The 27,284-nt window shown below is 37.8% G+C and overlaps 4 protein-coding genes across 14 annotated transcripts; 3 read left to right on the top strand and 1 right to left on the bottom strand.

Moving 5' to 3' along the window:
• The first annotated feature begins 429 nt into the window (after nt 1–429).
• Nucleotides 430–3,932, top strand: FD3 (ferredoxin 3). Of its 2 annotated transcripts, none has more exons than XM_077379658.1 (2): nt 430–454; nt 3,243–3,932. In XM_077379658.1, the coding sequence occupies exon 2, from the start codon at nt 3,258–3,260 to the stop codon at nt 3,714–3,716; it is 459 nt and encodes a 152-aa protein (XP_077235773.1). In that variant the 5' UTR covers nt 430–454; nt 3,243–3,257; the 3' UTR covers nt 3,717–3,932. The 2 variants fall into 2 exon arrangements, with proteins under 2 accessions (XP_077235773.1, XP_077235774.1); XM_077379659.1 differs by having other exon boundaries at nt 3,225–3,932.
• A 7,560-nt stretch (nt 3,933–11,492) lies between these two features.
• Nucleotides 11,493–15,695, top strand: LOC143877540 (glucan endo-1,3-beta-glucosidase 14-like). The gene is made up of 4 exons (XM_077379656.1): nt 11,493–11,634; nt 13,472–14,502; nt 14,816–15,005; nt 15,575–15,695. Exons 1-3 carry the CDS (start codon nt 11,589–11,591, stop codon nt 14,864–14,866), a joined length of 1,128 nt encoding a protein of 375 aa, XP_077235771.1. The 5' UTR covers nt 11,493–11,588; the 3' UTR covers nt 14,867–15,005; nt 15,575–15,695.
• A 414-nt stretch (nt 15,696–16,109) lies between these two features.
• LOC143877538 (pentatricopeptide (PPR) repeat-containing protein) lies at nt 16,110–21,008 on the bottom strand. Of its 10 annotated transcripts, none has more exons than XM_077379649.1 (4): nt 19,011–21,008; nt 17,960–18,134; nt 16,577–16,605; nt 16,110–16,422 (listed from the first exon to the last, which is right to left on the bottom strand). In XM_077379649.1, exon 1 carries the CDS (start codon nt 20,936–20,938, stop codon nt 19,415–19,417), a length of 1,524 nt encoding a protein of 507 aa, XP_077235764.1. In that variant the 5' UTR covers nt 20,939–21,008; the 3' UTR covers nt 16,110–16,422; nt 16,577–16,605; nt 17,960–18,134; nt 19,011–19,414. The 10 variants fall into 10 exon arrangements, with proteins under 10 accessions (XP_077235764.1, XP_077235767.1, XP_077235766.1 ...); XM_077379652.1 differs by having other exon boundaries at nt 16,110–16,343; XM_077379651.1 differs by having other exon boundaries at nt 16,577–16,674; nt 18,002–18,134.
• Nucleotides 21,009–21,090: 82 nt separating this feature from the next.
• LOC143877541 (SOUL heme-binding family protein) lies at nt 21,091–27,238 on the top strand. Its single transcript, XM_077379657.1, has 8 exons — nt 21,091–21,422; nt 21,532–21,618; nt 21,728–21,798; nt 24,405–24,506; nt 24,598–24,702; nt 25,006–25,141; nt 26,743–26,852; nt 26,944–27,238. Exons 1-8 carry the CDS (start codon nt 21,212–21,214, stop codon nt 27,016–27,018), a joined length of 897 nt encoding a protein of 298 aa, XP_077235772.1. The 5' UTR covers nt 21,091–21,211; the 3' UTR covers nt 27,019–27,238.
• Nucleotides 27,239–27,284: the final 46 nt, after the last annotated feature.

Raw genomic sequence — 27,284 nt, 5'->3', positions numbered from 1 at the left:
TAATTTAACTAAACTACAGGGGTATCTACGTAACTGTCTCTAAAAGAAATGGAAAAATGAAAAAAAAAGGGAGATGATATTTTCACCCCCTCTCTGCAGTACGCATTCGCCCCTCTATAACGTGAACAATGGGCAACTTTAACGCTTTTTGACGTCAAACCATGTTACAAGTAGGGCGAAAGCGTAACGCAGGGGGTGACAATATCGTAGCCCGAAAAAAAGAAACCGCCCTTTCCACGTTTGTTTATTTTTGGTTTGGTAGGTTGGCTTAAGTGGCAAGGCATCTTTTACTCTCTCGCTCCTCTCTCTCTCTCTTGCCCCTTCGTCTAAATACCCTCTCTCTCTATCTATAAGTACTCCTATTGGACGATTTAGGGCTCGCCTCCCTCTCTAGTATTTCTCTCTCTTGGATTCTCCGTAGGAAAATCTCTCTTTCCGGTCGATATTCTCTTTGGTAAGATCTCGTTTCATCTCATGTTATTTTCCTTTGATGCTCTCCATTTGATTCCTTTTTTCTTCACCTTTTTTTTTTCTTGAATGGTTTTGTTTCTCTTTTCTTTAAAGGATTTTTTTCTTGATTTCTTCTGATTTTTAAGAGTTTTAGGTGCTGTATGGATACAAAGATTTTATAATCTAGGATTGTAAAATCTTGGATTTTTCATGCTAAAACCTAGATTTTATAAGCTAAAACCTGGATTTTATGAGGTAAAACCTAGGTTGTACGCTTTCAGGATTGTAAAAAACCCTAACCCCGTATTGTTAGGCTAATCATAAATTCAGAAGGCAATATCTCTAGGACAAAACCCGAATTCAGGGTGTGATATGACGCTTGTTTCTTACACCTTTATAGTCCTCTGAAGCTCTGATTTTTCTTTGGTTCTTTTCTGTCTGTTGTTAGATTCTTTTATTTATTTACAGTTCTGTCCTTGATCTGAGCTGGTATTAAGTCTCTAGGATTTGATTTCCAGAATCAGCGTAGTTTTGTTATTGGGGCTTAACTGATTTCTTGAATTATGGATTTTTAGGATTTCTAACAATTGCTCTTTGGTAGGGAAATTTGATTTCATTTCTGATACTTGGGAATGCCAGTCTTTAAAGAGCCTTGGATTTGGAATCCTCCTGATCTCTTGCAAACCTGTTTGTTTCATGTTATTTTCCATATCATTTTCATGTACAGAATATCTACCTGTTTTGGGCAGTATTTTTTCATTTGTTAATCACTCTGTTAGGAGTTTCTTTTAGTGTTGGCAGTCTGAATCCAAATTCTATGCTTACTGATAGGTAATATAATGATATCATTTGAAAGTCATTGCTCATGCAAGTGGGGTGATCTTGCTACTTGTTTTTTGACCTAGAATCCATGTCTGCTCTTATATGACACCACGATCATCATAGCATAGTTACTGGAAGCTTCCTTGTTGAATGAGAAGCTCAGTTCAGAACCTATGATCTTCTCGGTTCCCAAATTTAGGGGAAGCGTACTTCCTAAATGGTTCAGCAATTATCCTAAAAGTGAGTTTTGTCCTTTTGATAATGCCGAAGGAGAGTTTTTTTTTTAAAAACTTCAAAGCTCATTCTTAAGTTTTAAACAAAATTTATAGGAAAATTTTCCGAAAAAAAAGTAACATTAAATCTGCATGAATAAAACATGAGAAACTGATAAATCTCTAGAAGTTTTAATTCTAATCAGTCGCAAAGTCCTCATTACTACTTGTAACCCTTTTCTACGTCAATGCTTCCTCCCTTACCTTCTAGAACTCTACTCTTTCTATACACGAATAAAACACGAGAAACTAATAAATCTCTAAAGCTTCTAATTCTAATTGGTCGCAGAGTCCTCACCACTGCTTGCTACCTTTACCACATTTACACTTCCTTCCCAACCTACTAGAACTTTACTCTTTATATACACTTCTTGTCTGTTTCCAATGAGGCTTATTTAATGTTTTATGGTGACTTTCAAGGACACTTCCAACATGTTTCCACGTTACTTTTTGCTTTTCGCTTCCCTTTTTTTCTCCTTTTGGACCCCTTGCTTCCCGCTTTCACTTTCTGCATTGCTTCTCACACTCGCTTCCTGGGAACTATGCATCATACTTAAGCATCTTATAATCTTGTTTTCGTAGTTAAATGATGGAGCCTCGAGTGAAGGGCAGAGAGCCACTCGCTTGCCTCTTCTCATAGAGCTCCGAACATCAATCTTGCCTTTGGAAGAGAAATGGATGTATCCAATTCTTTTCTCTTGCTAATCGTAATGCAGCATATATTTTGTATTCTTTTTCTCATTTTTTTTTTTGAATCCAAAGAAGGGACATGATCCTGCGACTATGGTTCAACCATGTCATTATGCCATGCATAGATCAAATAACATAGATAAGAAACCAATGTGTTATCAGTTGATCAAAATCTGAATCAGATAGCATAGATGTTATCAAGAAGCCAATTTGCTAGTATAACTATGTTTCTTTCCTAAAGATTATAAATATCATCCAGAAAAACTGTTCATAATGGAGGTAGAGATATCAAGGTTGCCACTCTTATGATAAATCGTCGCATATTCATGATTGTCCACATCGTTGCAATTGTTAGCTCTTGTTCAAAGTTTGATAACTAGAAAACTCAGATGACGTTCCTATTCTAGATGACCACAGACTTAATTGAGTAACCTATTGACTCAATCATGCCTGTTTCTTAAAAATAGTTGAATTTATATAACAATTAATATTTAAAATACCATGAGTGAAAAATATAACTTTAAATCATCCATATAGTAATACTATAATGGAAAATTCATATTCAATATCCATAAATCACAACAATCAGGGAATGGATCGCATGATGTGATGGGAATGCTACAAGAGATGGCTTTTTTTTACAAAGAATATAAAATCGAATGGAATTTTCTTGATCTAAGCTTGAAAGAGTAAATTGGTAGAGTAAGCCTTTGGACTTTGTAATGGTGTTAAACTAGAATGTAATCTATTTCTGGATGGTTCAGAAAAACCTAGCATGAAGTCAAATCTTTTTTTTTTTTCAGATTCTGCTAGAGTTCTTTTGAAAAAAAAAATGTGAAAACTCAAGAAAAACCTACTGAGTGAACAAAGATGAGTTTTCAAGTATTCAATCAAGCTTTTGGGGTTTTAGAAATGTTTAATTGTACCAAAAACTCGATTCAAGTGTACAGATCACTCCGTTCAAGTTTTTAAATACTCATTATCAATCAGGGCTGTGCACCTTCACAGATTCCAGGGTTTGTAATGGCGACTGTAAGTCTCCCCACTGCCTGCACTTTCAAAAGCACTGCCTACAACAGAACCACCAGTGCCATTATCAAGAGCCCAACTACTTTGGGTTCTGTAAAGAGCGTCTCAAAGGCATTCGGTCTAAAGGCATCGTCTTCCAACTTCCGGGTATCTGCAATGGCGGTGTACAAGGTGAAGCTGATCGGACCAGATGGTGAAGAAAATGAATTCGACGCTCCAGATGATGTTTACATTCTGGATTCTGCGGAGCAATCGGGCTTGGAGCTGCCCTACTCTTGCCGCGCAGGTGCGTGCTCCACTTGCGCAGGGCAAATTAAGTCAGGGTCGGTCGACCAATCGGATGGATCTTTCCTTGATGACAAGATGATGGAGAATGGATATGTGCTCACTTGTGTCTCCTATCCCACTTCAGACTGTGTCATCCACACACACAAGGAAGCTGATCTCTACTGAGAATGATGTGGTGTTTCTGATGGATGGATTTCTTTGCTTCGCATAGATGTTGCTATAGAGAAGTGTGCGTGGCAAAGAATAGGTTTGGACCTTTCATTCCTTGCTTTTTATAGATCATGTTCTGTTGTCGTCTAAATGCTGTTGTAGTGTTTTTGAACTGTGGAAAAGTGGATTCTTCCCTAAAATTGGTTTGGTAGATACTAGATTTTTGAGCCATTTTGTGTGGTATTTTCATGGTTTGGTTGAAACTAGAGGTTAACCCTCAAACATCTCGAGGCACCTATAAATATCCACGCGCCTCGTCTTGGAAAAAGTCTCTTTGTCCTGAGAATTCCCTAAAAAATATTCGCCTTAATCACCTCAATTACCTACATCCTACACCCATTGCTGTTTTTAATTATGTTGATGGCGTAAGTACAGGCTTTAACACTCTAGACTTTAGCAAAGTTCATGCATCTACATGGTTACTTTATAATTTTTACTGGTGTTCGATCAAGCAAACCTCTACCAAAAATTTGTGAGATAATTATTATTAGGGATTTCTAGGCAATTTTGCAGAAAGCCATTTCGGGGCTGACTTTTGAACGAGAGAAGAGCCACCTCAGATGAATTAAATGAGCATGACAAGATCTGCCAAAAAGTGTACCTGTGTGGCTGTTGTCTCATGTAAAAGTCAGCCGCGAAATGGTTTCTGCGAAATTGCCTAGCAAATCTCTTATTATTATCTTTTGGAACCCTGTCGAAATTATATAAAAAAAAGTTCTTTAATCACTTGAAATCGTCTGAGGCCCTATTCGTTTTAGATTATGACAACATATTGAAAGCACCAAACAGATTATTGGACTCAAGATTAGGTCTGAATTTGAGTCCAATATCGGTTTGGCAATCACAATCCATTCTCATAATCTTAAACGAACAGGGCCTAAATAATGCTATAAAATATTAGTAGAGACCCTCTTGAATGTGGCGTAGGCCAATACTTTGGCTCCTTCCCAAATTATACAGTGCTTTATCTTTTATTTTTATTCTGCACTTTAATAATTTTTGCTTTATATTATGTGAAGTAATATTTCTACCCTCATTTCTTGTCATTCGCTCATGTCTCATCGTTCCTATTCACACTTTAAACATTATTTTTTTCTATATAACTAGAATGCCCTTTTGGGGGTTTGTCCACGAACAGTTGAGGAGAGAGAGGAAGGAGAAGAAAATATACTGATTAGACAAATCCTGAACTCTATTGGATGACATTCTGGCCTTTGTTTTTTGTTCAGCGTGCCCTTTCCACATATCACCCCTTTAGGGCAGCTCACTCTGTGGTAATTTTCACTCTGATAGCTTTCACTCTGGCTTTTTAGAAGATAGTTTGGCACCTATTTTCTCATGAGAATCAGCCAACCAATAATTTATTCACTACCTCCCTCTCTCCCAAATGAAATGGAATGAATTAAATCAGTAAACTTTTTGTTTGATTCAGAGTGCCAAATTTAACATAAGGAGAGGGGGGCTGTGGGGGATTTCCTTTCCAATTAAATTAGTTCCCCTATCCTTGATCTGAACACCTGAACACGTGATGTGGTAGCTGCTCTGGTACCAGATATTAAATACCTAACCAATAGGGCAAAAGCCTCCTGACCTATGAAACATGCCTTAGATTAAGCCCTTTAAACATGCCCCATATAGCCACACAAAAGGCTGGGTTCTTTCTAGTCCCATACCCAGGCAAGGCCCCACTTGAGACCGTAATCGTGTTACACCATTTGATAATATTAACTACGAGGAGAGAGTTGAATATAACCCAGATATGGAGAAGGGACTCAGCGAGGGTGCGTTCAATCCACCTTTTGTTTTTTCTTTCCTCGTACTTTATTTTCAGGGAGAAAAACAAAAAAGAGGAAATGCAAATCATTTTTAGAAAAAGATGAACAAACGAGGGTGTAACTATGGAACACGTGGGTAGCAATATTTTTATATAAAAGTATTTGAAAAATAAAAATAATAGTGGCACCCTCTTATATTAAAATTGGCTTAGGCTGTTTATTTAATAAGAGGAATGATAGAATAAAGGGCGTCCTTGCAAAAATCAGCTTCAAGGGAGAGCCCCTATTGGTTGATTTATCCGAAGTCAACACGCTTTCCACTTTTTTAGGCGCATTTCACTTTTTAGACGCTGCACTTTGCATAAATGGGCGTCCTTGGAGCTGATTTTTACAAAGGCGCCCTTCATTCTATCATTTAATCATTTAATAAAGATCTCTTAATGGCCGGCCACTGATTGCTTTTGGAGAATTATAATAAGAAATGAGAGAAGCCTAAATTTTTACAAGGGCTGCATGCATCATCACCCTTTTCCTAGACACTTGTAAAGCACTCCTAAAAGTAAGACATCTTAGAAATATTTTCCTTTCCAATCTTTCCTAGAAAATTCTTGCAATCCAATGAGAGATCTGTTTTAGAAAATTCTTGCATTGAAGATAATTATGAAATCCATTTATCTGATGATCTGATCTTTGCCGAAAGACGGAAGAATAAAGTAGCTTTGGCGAAGAGTAAGATAATTTATTTCAAACAAACATAATTCCTCCTCCTAAATAGAATAATATCTGTGACTATGATAGATCTATATGTTAAGTAAATATTTCTCTTAACTTAAGATCTTGTTTAAGTTATTGTATTGGTTTAGTGAGCACTGGTTTTGTGATAATTAATGTATTGGAAAGGGAAATGATATTATGAAAGTGAGACATGCTCTTAGACCAGGCCCCACCAACTTTACCTTGATAATCCTGATCGTCCATCTGTTCTCCGACTAGATGCGTCGTTTTGGCTTTGTGGAACCGATTGTGAGTCCTAACAGACCATAATTGAATACAGCAACTCAAATAACCGCCGTATATAGGCCTGTATTCCTTATTTCCCTTAATAGATCACCATTCAGTTTTTGCACTCACAATCGGTTCTCGAAATCCAAAAATAAACAGGGCCACAGGAAGTTGGTGATCCTCAAGTTTAACATATATAAAAAGCCATTTTTACGAACCAAAGTTGGTTCTGTATGATGCATGGTTTTAAATTTTGACCGAAATCCAAAATCAGTCGGGACCGAAACGAAATGGCATTGAAACCGAAATTCCCGAAATGTACAATTTTTTGGTTGAAATTTCGGAAATTCAAATAATATTATTTTAATCCTTTAATTTCAACCGAAATTTCGGCTTAAAAAAACAACATTGTGAGAGCTTTTACCAAATTTTAGCCGAAATTTCGCCCGAAATCGAAATTTAAAACCTTGGTATGATACAACCATCGTCCCACTAAGGGCCTATTCGTTTGAGATTGTGACAACCGATTCTGAGCCCAAAACCTATTACCGGACTCAAAATTACATTTAAATTTGAGTCCGATAATAGGTTTGGGACTGACAAACGGTTTGTCACAATCTCAAATGAACAGGGCCGAAGAGTAGGGCACACCACATCATCAATTGCTAAAGGGGAGAATGATATTCCCCAGCCCTAACGGATTCTGTGAGAATGGTTCACTGCTTGAGGATAAATTCACCCCCTTTAACATTTTTCTTTGCCTTTAAAACTTAACGGATAACGTCGGAGAGATTTTATCCGTAGGGGGGATATCATTTCCCTTGCTAAACAAATAAAAGCAGTTGAGCCCATGTCCCATTTCTGTCTCACCGTGGGTTCGCTCCGAGAAATGAAAAAAAATAAAAATCAAAAGAAATCAATTCATCTCGTTTGGCAACCTTTGCTCCGGTACCATGTGAAAACGACCAATTATTTTCCAAAAGCTTAAGGGCATTATTTAATCTTTTATACTTTAACGGGGGAGAAAGGAGGGAAACATATGATTTCCATTTTAAAAAACGAACAAAAAGACGATGAAGAGTAGGATTTTCCACAGCTATTGGAGTCGCTGAGGAGATTTTGATTGTTCCATTTCTGCATGTTTCTTCTTCTAAGAATAAGAATGAGAATGATTGTACTTTAAATGCATTTAATTTCCTGCTCTAACTTTTATATTGTAAACCAAAAGAATAAATTTGGGCCTACATGAAGGACTCGTATGGTTTTGATCCACTCATTTGGTCAATTGTAGATAACCGGCAAAAGAAAACCCTGTAATTATTGCGTATTAGAATTTATTTGCTTAGTGTTTACGTTAAACATACCTCCTTCAACCCTATGATAATGGATCTGCAATGAGTAACGATGAATCAACAACATTTTATATTACTAGAGATTTGCTAGGCAATTTCACATAAAGCCATTTCACGGCTACCTTTTGCAGGAGACAACAGCTGCATGCTCACTTTTTAGCAAGGGTGTCAATTTTGGCTCGGGCTCGGAAGCTCGCTCGAGCTCGGCTCGAATCCTTAACGAGCCGAGCCGAGCCGGCTGGCCAGCTCGTTAAGCTTAACGAGCCGAGCCCGAGTTAGGTTAGGCTCGGCTCGTTAAGAATTTAATATATTTAAATATATATATTATATATTAATATATACATTAAAGGGGTTGTCCAGGGAGTGAAAAGGGGAGGCAAAATATGTCACTTCTTTTTTGGAACCCCATTTGTTACTTGGACCACCCCCTAGTGTAAAAAGAGTAGTAAAAAAACACTAGATAGGGCTGTCCAGGGAAGATGAGGGGTGTGAAATTAATATAATTCGAGCTCGATAAGGCTTGCGAGCCTGACCGAGCCTGACTGAGCCGAGCCGAGCCAAGCTTTTGAGCTTAACGAGTCGAGCCGAGCCTGGCCAAGCTCAACTCGGCTCGTTTACACCCCTACTCGGACGGATCCCACTTAAGAAGCGAGTGGGAAATGAAGCAATCCTGACGTGGCAATGCTGAGCTGTCATAGTCGAGCTTTTCTGATGGAGTTGGACACGTGCGGTCTAGTAAGAGCTGTGTCAGCAACAACAGCTCAGTCTTGCTGTAACACGCTTTTTGCAAATTACGTCATTTTGCTACTATGACCTATAAGCCAGAACATCGGGATTCCTTCACCGACACCTGTCATCATGGAGGACACGTGTCGCACTTTCTCGTTGACAACAACTAGATTGAAAACGACAGACTCAAAGATTTAAAGGGAAAATTACCAAAATATCCACCATTAGTTTTTTGGAGGTCATTCTATGGTGTTTTAATAATTGCACAAACAAAGTTTGGCTTTTCTCTTTTTGAGATTTTATATGGCTTTTAAGAGCCTTTTTTTGGGAAGTATAATAACCTTTGGCATGTGTTTAAATGATATAAGACGAGATGAGTTAGTGAAATTATCAAAATACGGTTTTATTATTGCAATTCTTAGCCCTATTTGTTTTGAATTTTGAGAACTGATTCTCAGTCCAAAACTGATCATACTAAGAATTAGATTTGCTTTCGAGTCCAATAATCAGTTTTGGACTCACAAATGTTTCTTAAAATCCAAAACAGCCTTATGCTCTGTTTGCTTTGTATTTTGAAAATCGATCTTGATTTTTTGAGTTTAAAATTGAGGCAACTTTCACTTTGGACTTTGTTAATCAATCTTGATGAGTGTAGAGAGATGTGAATGCTTAGATGGATGTGCAGCTACACAAGGTTAGATAGAATTAAAAATGAAGACAACCGTAAAAAGATAGGGATGGCATCAATTGAGGAGAAGATGAGAGAGCACCACTTAAGATGGTTTGGGCATATCCAACGTAGGCCTTTCGATGCTCCAATGAGAAGAAGTGACTCATACCAAGTTGATGGAGTAAAAAGAGGTAGAGGCAGACTGAAAAACAACTTGGGTAGAAACAGTGAGAAAAGACTTGATGGCTAGGAACGTAACAGAGAACATGACCTTCGATAGGAGAAAATGAAAGAAAATGATCCATGTAGACGAACCCAACTAGTGTCAGGATTAAACTTAGTCAATTTGAGCCGGGTAGATTCTTTCACCTTCTTCATGAAAATTTTCTAAAGGATTCATCAGCCGAACCCAACTAGTTTGGGACAAAGGCTTAGTTGAATTGAGTTGAGTTGAGTTGTATAATCAATCTTGAGTCCAATTATAGTTTTGAGTTTTAAATTGGACTAAAAAAATAATTTTATTGGCAAAAGTGAATAAGTTATGAAAAATGTAGCAAGTCATCTGAGGTCATTTTCAAAAGAGAGATTTTTAAGAGGCAGGTAGGATTGCTCTGGTATGATTTTGCCAACCTTCACAATGCGAAAATTCATGCCATCCAGCGACACATTTGCTTTGCTAATTAAAGAATTATTGGACTCAAAATTAAATGTAATTTTTAGTCCAATTATCAGTTTTGTACTCAAAATCCAAAACTACAAGGACTTGATTATTGGACTCAAAATTTAATACAATTTGGAGTCCAATAAGGGCGTGTTCAGTGACCATTTATCTCAAAAAATCTCGTTCGGCTAACTGGCCCGCTAAGCCCGCTTCAACAAGTCTAGTTCTTCACAGCCTTTTATGCTAGATTTTTAGAAACGAACATTGCTGATGGAATGATAGATACAAGGGAGCCCAGCCAAAAAAAGGGCTCTTGATTGGATCCACGTCATCAAATGTAACTGATTTTACTTTTTCAACCGATTTTAAAATGTAACTGAAAATGACGTGGATCCAATGAAGATCCCTTTTGCGGCTGTTTATGCAAGGGAGCGCCCTTGTAATTATCATTGCTCTTTTTTCATTATCCGCACCAAAAAATTCACAAAATTCCTATCATCAAGTGTCATCGAATGCAAACTTATTTATTTTGTATATTGGAAGTTGGAAAAAAGTATTAAGAGATTCAAAATCAATCATTTTCCACCGAAAGAAAGGTGAACGTTAAGCTCTCATCGCACCTTATTATGAAAGCTAGGCAGACATAATCTTGTCATGGATGTCCCTAACAACCTAGCAATTATGCCGTGTGTCAATTCAAGAATACCCTCTTATCTTTTTTCAGCTAGAGGTCCTACCCTCCTTTTTCCGTTGAAGAAATGTTTCAAAAAACAGAGATTCTATACGGTGTAAGCCCTAATCCCGTATTCTTTCAAAAGTACTGTACGGACCACACTATATGATTAGGGGTGGCAAAATTGGCCGAACCGAACCGGAACCGAGCCGAAACCGAACCGAAAATTCGGTTTCGGTTTGGTTAAACCAAACCGATTCAAATTTCGGTTTGGTTCGGTTTGGGTATCAAACCGAACCAAAACCGAATATTTGCAATTATTATGAGTAAAGGGTGGCAAAATTGGCGGAACCGAACCGAAAATTCAGTTTTGGTTCGGTAAAACCAAACCGATTCAGCCCAAACCGAACTGAAACCGAACCATTGCCACCCCTATATATGATGATCCAAACCGTCCACGTGATGGGTCACACAGTAAATAAGTTGTGCCCAAAAAATCATTTATATAGGATGGATCCCAACGCTCCGATCTATAGAGGAACTGCGTATTTATGCTGTGTTCCATCACATGGACGGTTTGGATCATCCTATGATGTGCTCCTTAGAGTAGTTTTTCGAAAAATAAAGGACTATAAGGGCTTACACCGTATGAAATAAACAAAAAAGAAACGATTCTATCATAAGGGAATTTTAGTTATTCAAAAGTGCAACACACACACACACTAGCACATGTGCAACAAGTGGGAGAAAGATTCGCAAAACGGAGGGTATTTAAGTAATTAAGCATTGATTACTGTGTCTATAAAGGCACGGTAGTAGCCGGTAAAGCCGAGTACGAAGAAAGACAATATGGACGCGTGTCGGTAAAAGACATGGGCTCGTCGCCTCCCGAGAGTGTATATAAGTAGAACCAATGCATTACTGAAAGAAGGGTTGATTTAAAGAGAAGGTGTGATCGATTCGAAATGGCTTCTTTTTTCCGTTTTCTTGTGCTCTTCTTTCTTCTCTCAGGTGAGATCTTCTTCTTCTTCTTCAAGGCATTTTTGTTTTCTATAGGTATTCATAGAGATTTTACATTGTCTTTCTTGTAATGAACCAGAGAGTTTGAGTTTTTCCTCTGTCACATTACAAGTTCTTGACATCACATTTTTTTTTTGAGAATGATACCGTGTGGTATTCGAGATTTTCTTCTTCTTCTTCTTCTTCTTTATCTTAAATACAGTATCATTTTCTATGTATTTGTTAGATCTGAATTGGAGGTTTAATGTTGTCTTTCTTGCTACAGAATCAGAGAGATTTTGTTCTGTTATGTTAGAATTGCTTGAAATTTTTAGTTATTTGATAGATAAAAACGATGTAGAATTCGATATTTTCTTCTTCATCATTAACTACTTGAGTTTTCCTGTGATCTTGAACTTGATAGAATCTTTAATGCTTTGCATGTCTCTGTGCGGTAAATTTTTTCCTCTGTTTATGTTAGATTAGCGTTTATGTTCGATTATCTTGTTATCTTTCTACTTTTGAATCTGAAAAAGGTGTAAGATCCTCTGTTAAAGTTATATTAAGAGATTTATGAAAAGTGTGGGATTTAAGATCTTCATCATCATCATCAAACTCCATTAATTTGTTAGAAATCTTGGTGGAATGAAAATCGAGGTTTTAAATTGTCTTTTGCATGACAAATTGGAGAGTAAAGTGTTGCAGAGAGTATAATTCAGGATATTATTCTTTTCCATCAATATATTCTTATTTCCGAAAGATCTAGACATATTGGAAACAGAGATTTTACATTTTCTTTTTTCTTTTTTCTTCCGAGATTTTGCTCTGCTCCATTGGAATTTATTTTCTGTTGGAGTTCCTGTTGGAGCTTCTGGAACCTTCAGTTGCTCTCTTGGAATTTATTTTCATATGCTCTCTTGGAATTTCTTGAACCTTCAGTTGAAAGCCAGACACACTCAATGACACTTTTTTTTGTAGTGAAGTGCACTACAGTTTTTTTTTTTTGTTGTTGTTGGAATTAATGGTAAAGTGGATTACATTGGCTCCGATCTTCTCAACCTTGAATAGGTGAGAATTGGACTTATTCCACACAATTTCTGGTTTGGGAATTGAATATGGTTGACTTGATTTATTCTAAATTCAAAAAATATTCTGCTCTGACACGCCCTGAAAAATAAAATTTCAGACAGGTTTTGAACTTGTAAAAGTGACCTTTCTTTTTGGTATCCTGTTACTTTCGTTAAGGTTTTTAGAAATCATCTGCTTGCTTTCTACTGAATTTTTTCAGAATAACCTTTCCCACTGAAAGATCCGTCAAAATCTTATTCCAAATTGCAGGGATTTCTCAACCTTTCCGACTGAAATATCCTTCAAAATCTTATTCCAAGTTGCAGGGATTTTTCAACCTTTCTACTGAAAGATCTTTCAAAATCTTATTCCAAATTGCAGGGATTTCTCTCTATTTCTTAAATGTTTTCCTTTCCTAGAGGGAAGAATATCTAAAACTTTTTCTTCCAATTTTCTCCATCATTCTTTTATTTTCTTGGTGCATATTGTTCTTCACCAGAGATAAGGATAGCCTTGCTTTTCAAGAAACATTTGATGAGTGGTAAACCATTTTCTCTCCACTTAAACGGCACCTAATGCTTTCAGTTAGAAACCTATACTTCTATAACAGGATGTTTCTCTCCCTACCCTAGCCCTAGAAATTTCCCTTTTCCACACCATTGAGTCCAGCTATAGAGTTTTGCCGGATCACAGTATTTCTAAACCAAAAAATATATCTTCTCTTCTTAAACCTCCGAAATATCTGAGCCTTACTGAAGACATGTAAATTACTTTTTTACAGGAGCAGTTCACAGAACCCTCAGCCTCGGAGTTGGTATCAACTATGGCCAGATTGCAAACAATCTCCCCTCTCCCTCTCGAGTTGCAGGCCTCCTTCAATCCGTGAGCATAAGCAGGGTAAAACTATATGATGCTGACCCAAATGTACTGAAAGCTTTCTCCTATTCAAATGTTGAATTCATCATTGGAATCGGCAATGAAAACATTTTAAACATGACGGACTCAACTCGAGCACTGGCCTGGCTCAAAGAACATGTCCAGCCTAACCTCCCCCAAACCAGAGTCACCTGCATCACAGTCGGAAATGAGGTCTTCTCTAGTAATGACACTACACTGATGTCCAATCTCCTGCCTGCAATGCAAACAATCCACGAAGCTCTCGTGGCCCTCGGATTGGACAACCAAGTGAACGTCTCCACCGCACATTCTCTTACCGTTATAGCAAACTCGTACCCTCCTTCATCTGGGACTTTCAGGCAAGATCTTGCACAATTCATCCAACCCCTACTCGATTTCCATTCTCAGGTCAACTCCCCTTTCCTCATAAATGCTTACCCATACTTCGCCTACAAGGCAAACCCTGGTCAGATTTCACTGCAGTATGTTCTTTTTGAGCCCAACTCTGGGATGACCGACCCAAATACAAATCTGAATTATGATAACATGCTGTATGCTCAAGTAGATGCCGTTTATTCTGCAATCAACGCAATGGGGCATTCAGATATTGAGGTTAGGATTTCAGAGACAGGGTGGCCATCTAAAGGGGATTCTGATGAGGCTGGGGCTACCCCGGAAAATGCAGGGATTTATCACAGAAATTTGTTGCGAAGGATGGCAGAGAATCAAGGGACTCCAATGAAGCCATCCGTGCCAATCGATATTTATGTTTTTGCACTATTTAACGAGGATTTGAAGCCCGGACCAGCTTCAGAGAGGAATTATGGGCTCTTTTATCCTAATGGTACTCCAGTTTATGATATTGGATTGCGAGGAAATCTTCCAATGCTTGCTTCATCAGCTCATAGGAATGCGGTGAGAAAGATGACTATCTCTAGAAATGCTCCTTGTTTTCTTATTATTCTTTTTATGTCCATCCTTGATGATAAATTTCAGTCACTTGCTCATACATAAAGAAATTCAAATCTGTTTCAATCTTTCCGATTTGATTAACCACAAATCATACCATCTCTAGAAAAACCAATTGTTGCTTTGTTGTCTGATTTGGAGTTGTTGGACCGAATACAAGGTTTTCAATTCAGAATTTCATTTGTAATTGTGTAATTTACTATGATTTATTGGACAGAAATCTCTTCAACCTTCTCAGAATCAGCCATTTGTTTTGCAGGTGACACAAGGTCTGGGTTTTTTAACCTTAGTGGGGGTTCTTCTAATATGAACTCCAGAACAGAATCTACATTCTGTGATGGTGGATGGGGCCAGAAGTGGACCAAGAAAGGAAAAGGCAGTCTTCTTGAAGCCAGAAATCATACAAGAATTCAAGCTCTGCTGTTTGATTCCCCTACGAAATTTCTCAGGTGAGAGATTCTCCAACTTTCACAATCTAAATAATATTATCTCTCTTATCGTATCTACATACAGTCATGCAAAGCATATTATCGTCGACAATATTCTTTCTTATCTGCAATGAGACAAAAGTTCCATTGCCATCTTTCGGTAGTCTTGGCCTTTTCTATCTGCAAATTGCACAAAGTTCATGCGTCCAAAATTATATTCACTTTTGTCATGGAAAGCTCTAGATTCCCATCACTTTCGGGAGAGCATAGTAATCCTTAAGCCAATCCTTAAGCCAGAGGCAATCCAAGTTGTAGCCCACTACTAGTCCATGTGTACAATGAAAGAGAGTTGCACCCATAATATAGCAACTTAGGTTGGGTTTCATTAGATCATTGAAGTAGAGAATCAACCATGGTGGGGCCTCTGTTTTCTAAATCAATTGATGGAAAAGGGCTATGTATGCTCTACTTCAAATGTTCAATCAAGGGTGGTGGACATCATTATATGTCGCTTGTCTAAAACTTTATACTTTTAGCTATTGTTTTTTGTCTGTTTGATTGATTTTTGTTAGCTTTTTTACTTGATGCAGGCCACCACCCATTGCAATACCCGTATAAAGCATCATTCCTGATAGCAATAGCACAGACAGAGATCCTCCTCTAAGCGCGTGTGCGAGAATCTACCAAGCGCAGTCATCTTCAAAGCGCCCCCCCTCAAGAGTTTAAAAATTCATAAGCAGTGACCAACTTAATAAAAGAGGATTAGGGATACTGGTTGGAATCACAATACTAACTTTAACCCTGAGTTTGAAATTTCTCCCTTGCACTTTTTGAAAATAAAGAAGAAAAGTAAGGTACATATAAGAGGTCTTGGGAGGGCAGAGGGGTTTGCTTTGGATACTGCTGAAACTTCTGTTAGGATGTTATTACGAAATAAAGCAAGTGTGTAAATTCTGTTTCCTCCTCATCTTTTAATTTGGTAAATTTCAGGGCTCTATGCATTTGGTAAATTTCGGCTGAAATTTTGGAAAAATGAAATTTCGACCTTAGTTTCAGCTAAAAAAAGTAATGTTTAGGCTATTAGTTATTTCGGTTTCAGGACTGACCGAAACCATGGTCACAACAGAGGTGAAACAATATCTACTACGATAGCAATTGTATTTGTACATGCTGGAAACATTGCAACTTGGTGTTTGTTATCAGATATTGCCCAATCCATATATTTAGCCATTTGAACAGGCGAGTCACCACGACCAACTTGGTACCATAAATTTAAGTCCATGCTCACAGTCAACACCCCTATGACAGCCAATGCAGCAGTGCCAGATAGTGTAGAAACCAACTTAACCCCAGCTATCCCTGAGATTGAGCAGCCAATCAACAATGCCTTCTTCTAAATATGCAGCTTTTGTAGTGGTTTATCATCAGTTAAAAAGAGCTGGAAGGGAACTCAAAATTAGTATTAGTAGAAATAACAGGAACAACAACACTACCAACAAATGATAAATAAATAAATAAATCAACAATGATGACCGATCAAATTTCCGGGAAGAAAATTGAGTCACTGTTCAAATAAGAGAAGAGGAACTCACCTCCATGCTCAAAGCAGGAACCTGACCAGCTGAAAAACAAAAAGCCCAAAGAAAGAGGGCATTAGTGATAAGGGAACACATGTGGTACACCTAATGACCTAAAAAGAAAATCAGGGGAAATGTTTTTAACCAGGGAAAAAAGGAAATAAATAAGAAAAACAGAGAAGCTAGTTTAGAGAAAGATAACAATTATTATTAATAATGATAAAGATTACATGTGCACATATGGAGGTAACAGAGCCCCCTCATAAAAGAGAACACTAGGAGCCCCAGATTTGGCTGAACGGTTGGCCAGATCGTTGGCGCTTCTAGGGATAAGTGAAAAAGATAAAGTCTATGCAAACTCATATCTCTGATCTCATCAACAAACTTGGTGAATCTCCATGGACCGTGGCTGCTCCCTTTTCCCATCGTAAACAATTGAAAGAGTCAAAGCGGACTTCTAGGTTTTCTTCCAGATTCCATCTGACTAACGAAAATGCACAAACCGCAATGAAGAGCATGAACCTCGGCTTCAGATGAATCAGGATAACCAATTGGGCAGGCAAAGGAACAGACGATGTCGCCCACAGAGTTCCTAAAAATGCCTCCAATCCCTACCTTACCCGAGTTCTCAAGGGAGCAACTGTCAACATCGAGTTAGAAGACATTCCTAGTTAGGGATTTCCACCTAGCTACTGCTTTTGCTTGAACGATTCCCAGTCAGAAATGTCTAGAGATGTTGTGCTATACCTTGAGAGAGATGAAGGGTTTCTACTAATGTATGCCAGATCGAAGATCAACATGGGGTTTGTCAACATCGGAAGCCTATATGCCTTGATAGGAATAAATGACACAGTCAATAAACCATCAAATATGGAAATGTTGATCACAAACTCAAGATCTAAGGAAAACAATTTGAAGAAAGACACCTAAAGCCTGAAGAATAGAGGAAATCATACCTTATTAAGAGAGAAACTAGCAACAATACCTTTGTTGCAAGTCTTAACTATTTCTATACATTTCATCTGTCATTGGGAAGGGGTATCCAAACGGGCCCTAAATCAGCTAAAAGTGGTACCAACTGCCAAATGCAAGATTTAAATTTCTATTTCGAAATCTAAATCGTCGGTCCATAATGGTGGCCATGGTGTGTTGTTTCTAGGATTAAGAAAAAATACCTACATTTTCATAGCATTGCATCTTTGATCAGACAGACGGCTGTATGAATTGAGGACCACCCAATAGTAAAACAGGTGTCGAGATCAATGTCATTTCAGAGTTTATTCTCTTCTCATTACTGGCAAAAAAAAAATGCCAGCAATGTTTAAATCCGCTGACAAACTCAAGCCTTCCATAAATAAATAAAAAACCACTCAAATCTGAAAAGGAACATAAGATTACCCTTTCCTCCCTTCCCTTTTCTATGTTGCAATGTACACTGACCTGTTGGAAAAACGAATGGAATTGCAGCTGACAATCCAGACAATCCAGCTAAGCATTCGCATCTCCGCTACGCTCATCTTATGCACATGCTGCTTCTTGGTGACCCCTAGAAGAGGGTCGATTTATCATTTCCCTAAATTAAAAGCCTTGTTAGCAAATAAGAACTAATTTTGGTTGCATCCAAAGAGGCTCTACAAGTTTCACCATCAAATCCATCAATACTTCCCTACTTTCCACTTTTAAATTTTCAACTTTCTGTCATCTGTTGCCTGCCTACTACTGTTTTTGAATTCCATTTTTTCCTGTATTTTGCTACCTATGACTAGGATCTACCATACAAATACAAAAACAGAAGGAAAATATCCTCCTAATCAATTGTAATAGATTTGCATTACATAAAAAGGAAAGATAGTCAAGTCACCAAAACAGGAAATACAACTAAGCAAAAGAAGGCCGATAAATTCGCTAAGGTAGACTATCACATTATGCATTCCATCAGTTAAGATAGATAATTATATTTCTGGTGTCTGGGGGCCTCTTTGGTTTATATAATCTTATATCCAAATAATGGCTATAATAACTCTAGAAATGATATAGTTAATGGCTTCCAAAGAGCCTTAATATCACATTTACAAATAGGATTAATTAAAATAATCCTATTTGCAAATATGGGCCAATTTTGGTGGTATAAAAAAGGACCCCAACCATCATCACAACCGGTGGCATTCCATTAGAGGAAGTTGCAACAATTATTGTCACTTGATAAAGTTTAAATCATTTTTCATTGCCTGTAATTCATCGTTTGCCCTTTCATTCCCCTTGCAATCTCATGTATTCCTCAACAACAGAGATGGAGTTGGTGTTCTTGTTTGTTAGCTAATGATCCAGGATTGCACCATATAAAATGGTCACCTGTCCACTTGCTTCTCCCTAATATGAATGAATACAATCGAAAACATTTTTTTTTTTTTTTGCATTTATGTGCCAAGCATATTAAAATGTATGGTACCTCATCCCATATTGAACTGTCTGCACTTCAAGCTTTCTCTCTTTACCAGCTTAGCGTTGATCCAGATAAACGTGCAGAGATGAGATCCAAGGACTACAGGCTCTGATTTTCACGAGTCTTTCTTCCTTATAACACCTCTTTTCAATATCAGCATGGCGATAACAGACCACGTCGTCAATCTCCAACAACAACCCACTTCAAACTTCATGAATGAGAGAAGAATGAGGCCTCCTTCATGATAACAAAGGTGGAGACAGCAATCTTGAACAACAACCCACCTCAAACTTCACGATCGAGACAAGAATAAGAGCTCCTCCATGATAACACAGTGGCAATCCCACGTCCATGACAGTAAAGAAGCTTCCCACATCAAAACGGTCAGCACACAGCTAAATACAATTCATTCACCCTCCTATAACATTTCTTTTGTGCAAAAGAAACTTTTTTCCATTAGACAGCCCCTCCATCAACCTGTTATACGTAGCAATATCAGGTATAAATCCCTTATCCAGCATCTCATCGACAAGAATTTCCCCCTCTTTCCTTTTCCCTTCAATCGAAAACCCAGAAACCAATATGTTATACGTTGCACTGTCCGGATCCAGACCCTTGCTAGATGCCAACACCCTCAATCTATCCGCATCTGTCGATCTTCCAACATCACACAATGCTTGTATAAGACAATTATAAGTAACACTATCCGGAACAATCCCCTCCTTCAACATTCTCTTCATCAATTCGAAAGCATCATCAATCTTCCCCGAATTCTTCAGACCTTCTATCAGTGTTGTACAAGCAACGACGCTCGGAAAATTCTCCCTCCCCCACAATTCATTTACAACCTCCAATGCTGCCTCTACCTTCCCTTGCCCACAAAGTGCTTCTACAAGATGTATACAATCAAATCCATTCGGAACCACTCCTTTCCTTGAAAATTCAATAAACAGATTGCAAGCTTCGACAACCCGACCTTCTCTAATAAGCCCATCCAGCAGAATTTCACACGTAGCAACTGAAAACCCACAACCTAATTCAAGCATTTCATATGCAATTCCAATTCCCTCCTCAAATTTCCTCTCCCTCATCAACCCTCTCATGAGCGTATTAAAAGTGACAACATTTGGACTACAACCCTTAACCCTCCTCATCTCTCGAAACATACCCAAAGCCGATTCGAACATCGAATTCCGACAGTAACTACTAATCAAAATATTGAAAGTGAAAACATCCGGTTTAACCCGATCCTTCGCCATCTGATTGTACAATTCTAGGGCTTTTCCGTGCTTTCGAAACCTAACAAAACCGCTAATCAAAATATTGTACAGAATTACATTAGGTTTCCCATCGATTGACTTACGCATTTTATCAAAAGCGATTAGGGCATCATCCAATCGACCCACTCTAGAGTAAGAATTGATGGCGAATCTAAAGATATTTTCAATCCTAGGGCACGAAAATATTCCATCATTGGAACAAGGGCAAGGGTTTGAAATCATACCTTCGATCACGAATTGGAGATCGTCAAAGCGATCTGTGATTGCTAGGGTTCTGATCATCCATTCATAGGTGGAGTGATCGTGGCGGAACGAATCGACTTCTGAAGCCCATTTGAAGATTTGGAGATCGAATTGGGTGAATCTAGGGTTGTGGTGGAGCTTGTTCTTGAGGAAATGGAGGAGATCTTGCGGGGAGAATGAGGAGGGATTGAGATGGGATTTGAGGAATTGGAAGAGGTGTTGTTGGGAAGTGAGGGAGAGAGAAATTGTGGGGAGAGGGATTAGGGTTTTAGAGGAGGGTTTTTGGATGGAATTGGGGTTTTGCCTGAGAGGGCTTAGGGTTTTTTCCGAGGGGTTAGGGTTTTTGGTGAGAGGGAGAGGTTTTGTGGTGATGTTGGGTTTGGGGAGTTTATTTCTCCAGGACATTCTCATTCTCTGTAACTCTAGAGAGTGAGAGCGCTCTTCTCTAACTTGCACTTGAGGAGCGGGGTGTCCAAAGTAAAAAAGGGGTGACTATATTATTTCGCATGCTTTTATTCTCACACTATGCTTTACGCTATTATTATGTCAAATGAGGACCACAAAATTATTTTATCAAAACAATGTAGCTGCAAAAGACTGTGAAGAGTCTCGGCTGAAGGAAGCAAATAAAAACCATAAATAAATAAACTAAAGCTGAAAATAATTATTTAAAAAAAAAAAAAAATGTTTCTCTGTAAACCTTCTCCAATCTCCCAATCTCTCTGCAAAACCCCCTTTTCTGTTTTCCAAAACCCTAGAAAAACCCTATCTATGTCTAGGGCAACATCCACGGAGAGAACCTCTTTTCCTAAGAGGATCCAAAGATCAGCTTTGGAGACTCGACTCTCTCTCGTTTTAGCCCTAGCTTCTCAATCCTCTTCCGTTTCCCAACGATGTGAGAAAATTCCCCATTCAAAACGGAAAAATTCGCATTTAATTTCCAGCTAAGTAGGCGTAGAACTATGTCCTGATTGATTTCCATGTTTTTTTTTGCCCCCTTGCAGCTTTCATGGATTTGGCCTCAGAAACTGCAAAATACGTGTTACCTCGGAGATTCGAAAGCAAGAATTTGGAAGAAGCTTTGATGTTAGGTGACTGTTGTTAGACTTTTGAAATTTCGAGTTTTCCATTTTTTTTTTTTTTTTTTAAAGTAATCTGTTGATTTTATTCGTTTTTTTATTTTTCTTTTGATCCTTGAAGTTCCGGATCTTGAAACTGTGAAATTTAAGGTATTGAGAGGGAAGGAACAATACGAGATCAGAGAAGTAGAGGTAATGTGATTTTGTTTTTTTTTTCTTATGTTTCTAAGAATTGTTCTTTTCTTTTGATATTGGCATAAATTCTAGGGGTGTCAACGGATCCACTTCGGGTCGGATCCACCTATGTCACAGTCACGATCCATTCAAATTCCTTATCGGTCGGGTCGGAGTCGGATTGTTCTTCGGATCCTACTTTCCACGTCATGATCACGATCCATTTTAATTCGGACCGTCCATCGGAGTGTCCTATTATGTCCCACTAAGCTAAGTAAACAATTAATTTTTAAAAAAAGAGATAGAATGGCAGTCCACTTTCTTCAACTAAATTAAAAATTTATCAATGTTTAATCTATGTGTATAATAATGCTTGTAAACAATAAAACTAATCAAAATTACATGCACAAATATAATCTATAACTATTATCAAAGAATATGATGCATAAAGAACAAAACCCCTCTCTCTTTTCCCTCGTGAAAGTACGAAATGAAACGTCTGAAATGAGTGAAATCGCATTCCCATCTAATTCATTAAGTGATAAGAGAGGTTTTGACCAAGATACCCTTAATAGAACGGTTAGCATTAACAAAATTTGGAGGGTATTTTTGTAAACCATTTCGGATCGTGACTATCCAATGGGCATCTGTGGCGTGTTCACACACAATCCAAAATTTTTCGGATCCCAGATATGATGATCCGAAATATGCCCATGGATCCTATTCATATGTTTAGATCCCATTCATTAACGTCCGGATTCAGACGATCCATCGGACCGTCTGGATCCATGGACACCCCTAATAAATTCAGCTGTCTTTTCTTCTTTAATTGGCTCCTGAGATGGAAATGTAATAACCTTTTGACACCTTTTTTAAAAACTAAAAGACAAGATGGGTTAGTGAAAATATCAAGATATGGTTGTGCTGGTATCATTTCTCTATATTCTTCCTCTTCTTCTTTAAATATTTCTTGTCAATTTACTCTCATGAGGCCTAGATTATAACATACTACACATTTTATTTATGCTGTTTTCTCGATTCCCTGTTTCATAGCATTCAGAATATTCTCCTTTGATGGGAAGAGTCTTCCCTTTGATAAGGAACTTCATTCACTCTTGCAATCTTATACATGTAAAGGATAAGGAGTCTGCTCTGGTGGTTTTGATTTTTTATCACTATTTAGAATATAGAAGCCGGAAACGTCTAGGAAGGTGGGAAACACGTTTCCGTGAACGCATTTCCGAAACGGAAACGAAACGCCTATTAAAAACAGGGGAAACGTTTGGGAAACGCGCGGGAAACGTGTGGGAAACGCGCGGGAAACTTTTCTGAAACACATGGGAAATGCACCGAAAACGTTCGTGAAATGCGTGGGAAACGCACGGGAAATGTTTCACTCTTGTTTCCCCTGTGTTTTTCCACCTTCCTCGCTACAATCAAATGCATGAATCTTTCACTCGCATTTCCCTCGCGTTTCACAAACATTTCCCATGACGTTTCACAATGCGTTTCCTAAGACATTTCTCTATCATTTTCCGTTTCTCGTTTCCCCTTGAACTTTTTCATGCGTTTCATGTTTCCGTTTCACGTATCCGTTTCCCGACCTAGTAACTATGGTTTAGAAACACCTCAAGTTTGTAATCAACTTGCCCGAGTGGACTGGTTGTACATTGGCCGAGTTCAAGTTCTTGTGGAGTCTGAGTTTTGCCCTACCTAATCAGCAAAAACGCCTTTCACTCACCTGCGTTAATGAAAAAATTGACCGCATTGCCTTGGTCGAGTTCTCGACAAGTCCGGGTTCATAAACAGTGGCTTTGATCTTCTCACATACATACACTGTGAACGTATATACTGTGAATAAATTGATTGGTATTTAACCTTGTTCTGGACCAAAGAAACATTTGCTGCAGAGAGAATTTTCAAATGTGATTTTATCAAAAAAAAAAAAGAAAAGAAAGAAAGAAAAGAAAATTCACATTTGATGAAACATTTTCTGCATCCTTTTCTATCAATGTGGAGCGAAGAAAACCATGTTTATCTCCCTGATGTTCAGAAGACTGAAAAACTTGATGCCTTTAAAATGTGAAAAGACAGACCAGGTTAATCCCAAACATAAAAACTATTGCCTCAACGTCATTGAGGGAGTTAGCCCTATCATGGTGTTCGATTCTATTTACTCATTTTTCTGCAGTAGCTCAAGCCACTGGGAAATTTTCTACATTCTGCATGGGGATGATAAACCTATGCATACCTTTTTAGTCTTGCCCATATTGTTTTCTTCTTTTGTATTTTGTTTTTGTTTTTTGAATGGCACCCATATTGTTTTTTTCTTATTGCAAGATCTGTAGTGGGGCCTCTTTGTTTAAAATTTTCGAATAATCTCTTTAATGTGTGTTATTTTTTCTTATGATGTGATCACTTTTCTTTTCTTTTCTTTTTGTGCTATCCGCTTTTCTACTGTGAGTAAACAGTTAAAATATCATTAGATATGTCTATTCATTTCTGTAAGAGCTCAAGCATTGTGTTGAATAATAAAACCATTTTCAGCAGCTGCTCATTGAGTTTCATGTTATGTTCTACCCTTTATGCATGCTATCTAACAAGAAGGCATCATTGCAAAACAGCCTTACTTTATAGCAGAGACAACAATGCCCGGAAAGAACGGGTTTGATTTCAATGGCGCATCTCAAGGATTTAATGTCTTGGCTGAATACCTGTTTGGTAAGGTACATTAAATGCTTTTTAGAGAATGAGAAATATAATTCACATGAACTCTTTTGACACATTTAGTGCTGATTCTTCTCGCGTTGTTTTCAGAATATTTCAAATGAGAAAATGGACATGACTACTCCTGTTCTTACTCGAAAAGTCCAATCAGAAGGAGAGAAGATGGAGATGACAACGCCTGTGATTACAAAGCAGGTAATACCTTAAATCTCCATGGATTTGACAAGAAGTGTCATAGGATGTTATACACTGGCTTCCATTTGATGGGGAATATTGGTGTATCATTGATTTGGTGTTTATTTGTATTAATTCTATAATAATATTTAAAAATAATATGATTTTACGATCTGATTCAATTTCTAGAACATGATTTGAGAACTTTCTTATGTATGTGCATTCATGTGTGTGTGCATATATATTAATATTATACACACCTATCTCTTGCTCGATGATGAGATTGTCCTTATTAACTTCATACTCCGTTATTTTGTTATTCAGTCGAGAGATCAAGATAACTGGCAGATGTCATTTGTCATGCCCTCCAAGTATGGCTCTGAGCTGCCATTGCCGAAAGATCCTTCTGTAAGAATAAAGGAAGTTCCTCGAAAAATTGTTGCAGTTGCTGTATTTTCAGGTTTGTCTTTCCCATGAGACTAGGCAGTTTAGGAAAATACTTATTTCTCTCAATTTCAGAACGCAAATCTTAACTTAAAGACCATGACAATTGCTTATTTATGACACGGATGAAGTTGTTATCTTCCATAATTTAAATAGTATTTCAGTACTGCAATAGGTAATCATTATTGAGGTTATATTTCCCACATTTTCATTAACATGAAATACTTTCTACACCTACGTATATATGCAGACCATGATGTGTCTTATTTTAGCCTTATGTCTTTCTAAAAACTGGTAGCTATACGATTTTCCTTGTTTATCTTGGTGAAATGTTTGGCTAAGCAAGGTGGTGACCCGAGGGAGTTCTCTTGCACAATTCTTTAGGGGCCGTTTGGATACACGGATTTTAGAATCTTGGATTTCCTCAAAATCTTGGATGGGAGATGAGAGAAGGAGGAGACAATCTGTCGTTTTCTGATTTCTTTCCCTTCTTTCCGTTAGCAAGAGAGTACGAGATCATCCCATGTTTCCAAGTTTTAGAAATCTCAAGATGGTCTCCTTTTACTCTTGTCTCCCCTCCATGATTTTGAGGAAATCCAAGATTCTAAAATTCGCATCTCCAAACAGCCCCTTTTAGAGTTTAGACTGATTTCAATTTGAGCTCAAACTCGATCAGTTATATGATACATTACTCCTTAATTTTGTGACTAATTATATTATTTATTCTTTGTATTTTCAACTATGCAATGCAATTATGATCACAATAACTAAATAAAAACTTTTACTAAAATGCCACAAGTGTGTAAATATTATAGGAGATTTATTTTAATATTAGGGCCCGTTTGGATACCTCATGCATTTGTATTTTAATTTGGATTTGAGTTTTAGGTACAAACTACATCAATCATCTTCATGATCATGTTTTGAGAGAGAGAGAGAGAGAGAGAGAGAGAGAGAGAGAGAGAGAGAGAGGATGTCTCGTTGCTGCCGGAGCATCGTCGAGGAGCAGCGACGGTGAAGGAAGTTGCCACAAATAATGTCTCGCAGAACAGATTTCAAAATCGGAATGTTTTGCACTGTCGTAGCTGATTTGGAAATCTAAAGGATCAGATCCAGTTCAAAGTATGAACTAAATCCAAATCTTAATCTTGTGGGTATCCAAACGTGGCCTTATGGTATTTAGAAATACAATTAAAAACAAATAGATGCCTATGGAAAGGTTTGGAAACTTTTTTGTTTTTTTTGTTTTTGAAAGAAAAAGGTTTGGAAACTTGACTCCACTTGGTTTGTCTTGGTGAGCTAGACTCAATTCAATTGAAAGTTGAGATTAGTCTGCCCCCGACTCGATTTTTTCTCAAATCTTGGATCAAATCACTTTGACCCAATCAAGTTTTAACTGAGTCCAAGTCAAGGTGCCTCTGTACTCCTTCAATTGAAACTTTTGACACTAAGCCGAGTCACGGTCTTCTTGAGAGGTTTAAGTGACAAACCGTGTCTGATTCTTACTCGGCCAGCTTTTGACGCCTTTCTGTTTAACAGTTAACTATGCAATCCAATTGTTGTGACTTCTGTCCATTTACATCACACATGACATTTTCTTTTACGACTTCAATTCAGGTTTTGTGACAGATGAGGAAGTTAGGCACAGGGAATCAAAATTACGTGATGCTCTAAAGAGCGACATGCAATTTCAAGTCAAAGAGAGCGCATTGGTGGAAGTTGCACAGGTAAGATTCAAATAACTTGATTATCAGGTAGTATAATACAAGAGGAAAAAAACATTCTGAAACTTAAATCTACTTTGGTACGTGATTGCAGTACAATCCCCCATTTACACTTCCCTTTACCCGTCGGAATGAAATAGCATTGGAAGTCGAATGGAAGACCAAATAATGCCTAGAGATCATATATCCAAATGCTTACTCAAATGTGTTCACAATACATTGAAATAAATGCTGAATATAAGCAGATTGTAATTTTGTAAAATCAACCAACTTTGATTTCTGGTTACAGTTTCAATCAGATATGCAAACTTATGTAGAACTGTAAATGTGGCTTCAAATATGATATGTAAGTATGTTTGTGTCATAGCAATATGATCTGTGTTCCTTCATATTTCACTGTTGACAAACTCTCATTATTATGGGCCATGGCTGGAC

Source organism: Tasmannia lanceolata, unplaced genomic scaffold (assembly GCF_043159265.1).
Source record: "Tasmannia lanceolata isolate RefF3 unplaced genomic scaffold, GAP_Taslan_0.1 ptg000005l, whole genome shotgun sequence".
Taxonomy (NCBI): Eukaryota; Viridiplantae; Streptophyta; class Magnoliopsida; order Canellales; family Winteraceae; genus Tasmannia; species Tasmannia lanceolata.
Note: the sequence above shows the minus strand (reverse complement) of the source record. Positions and strands in the feature narration are given on the sequence as shown.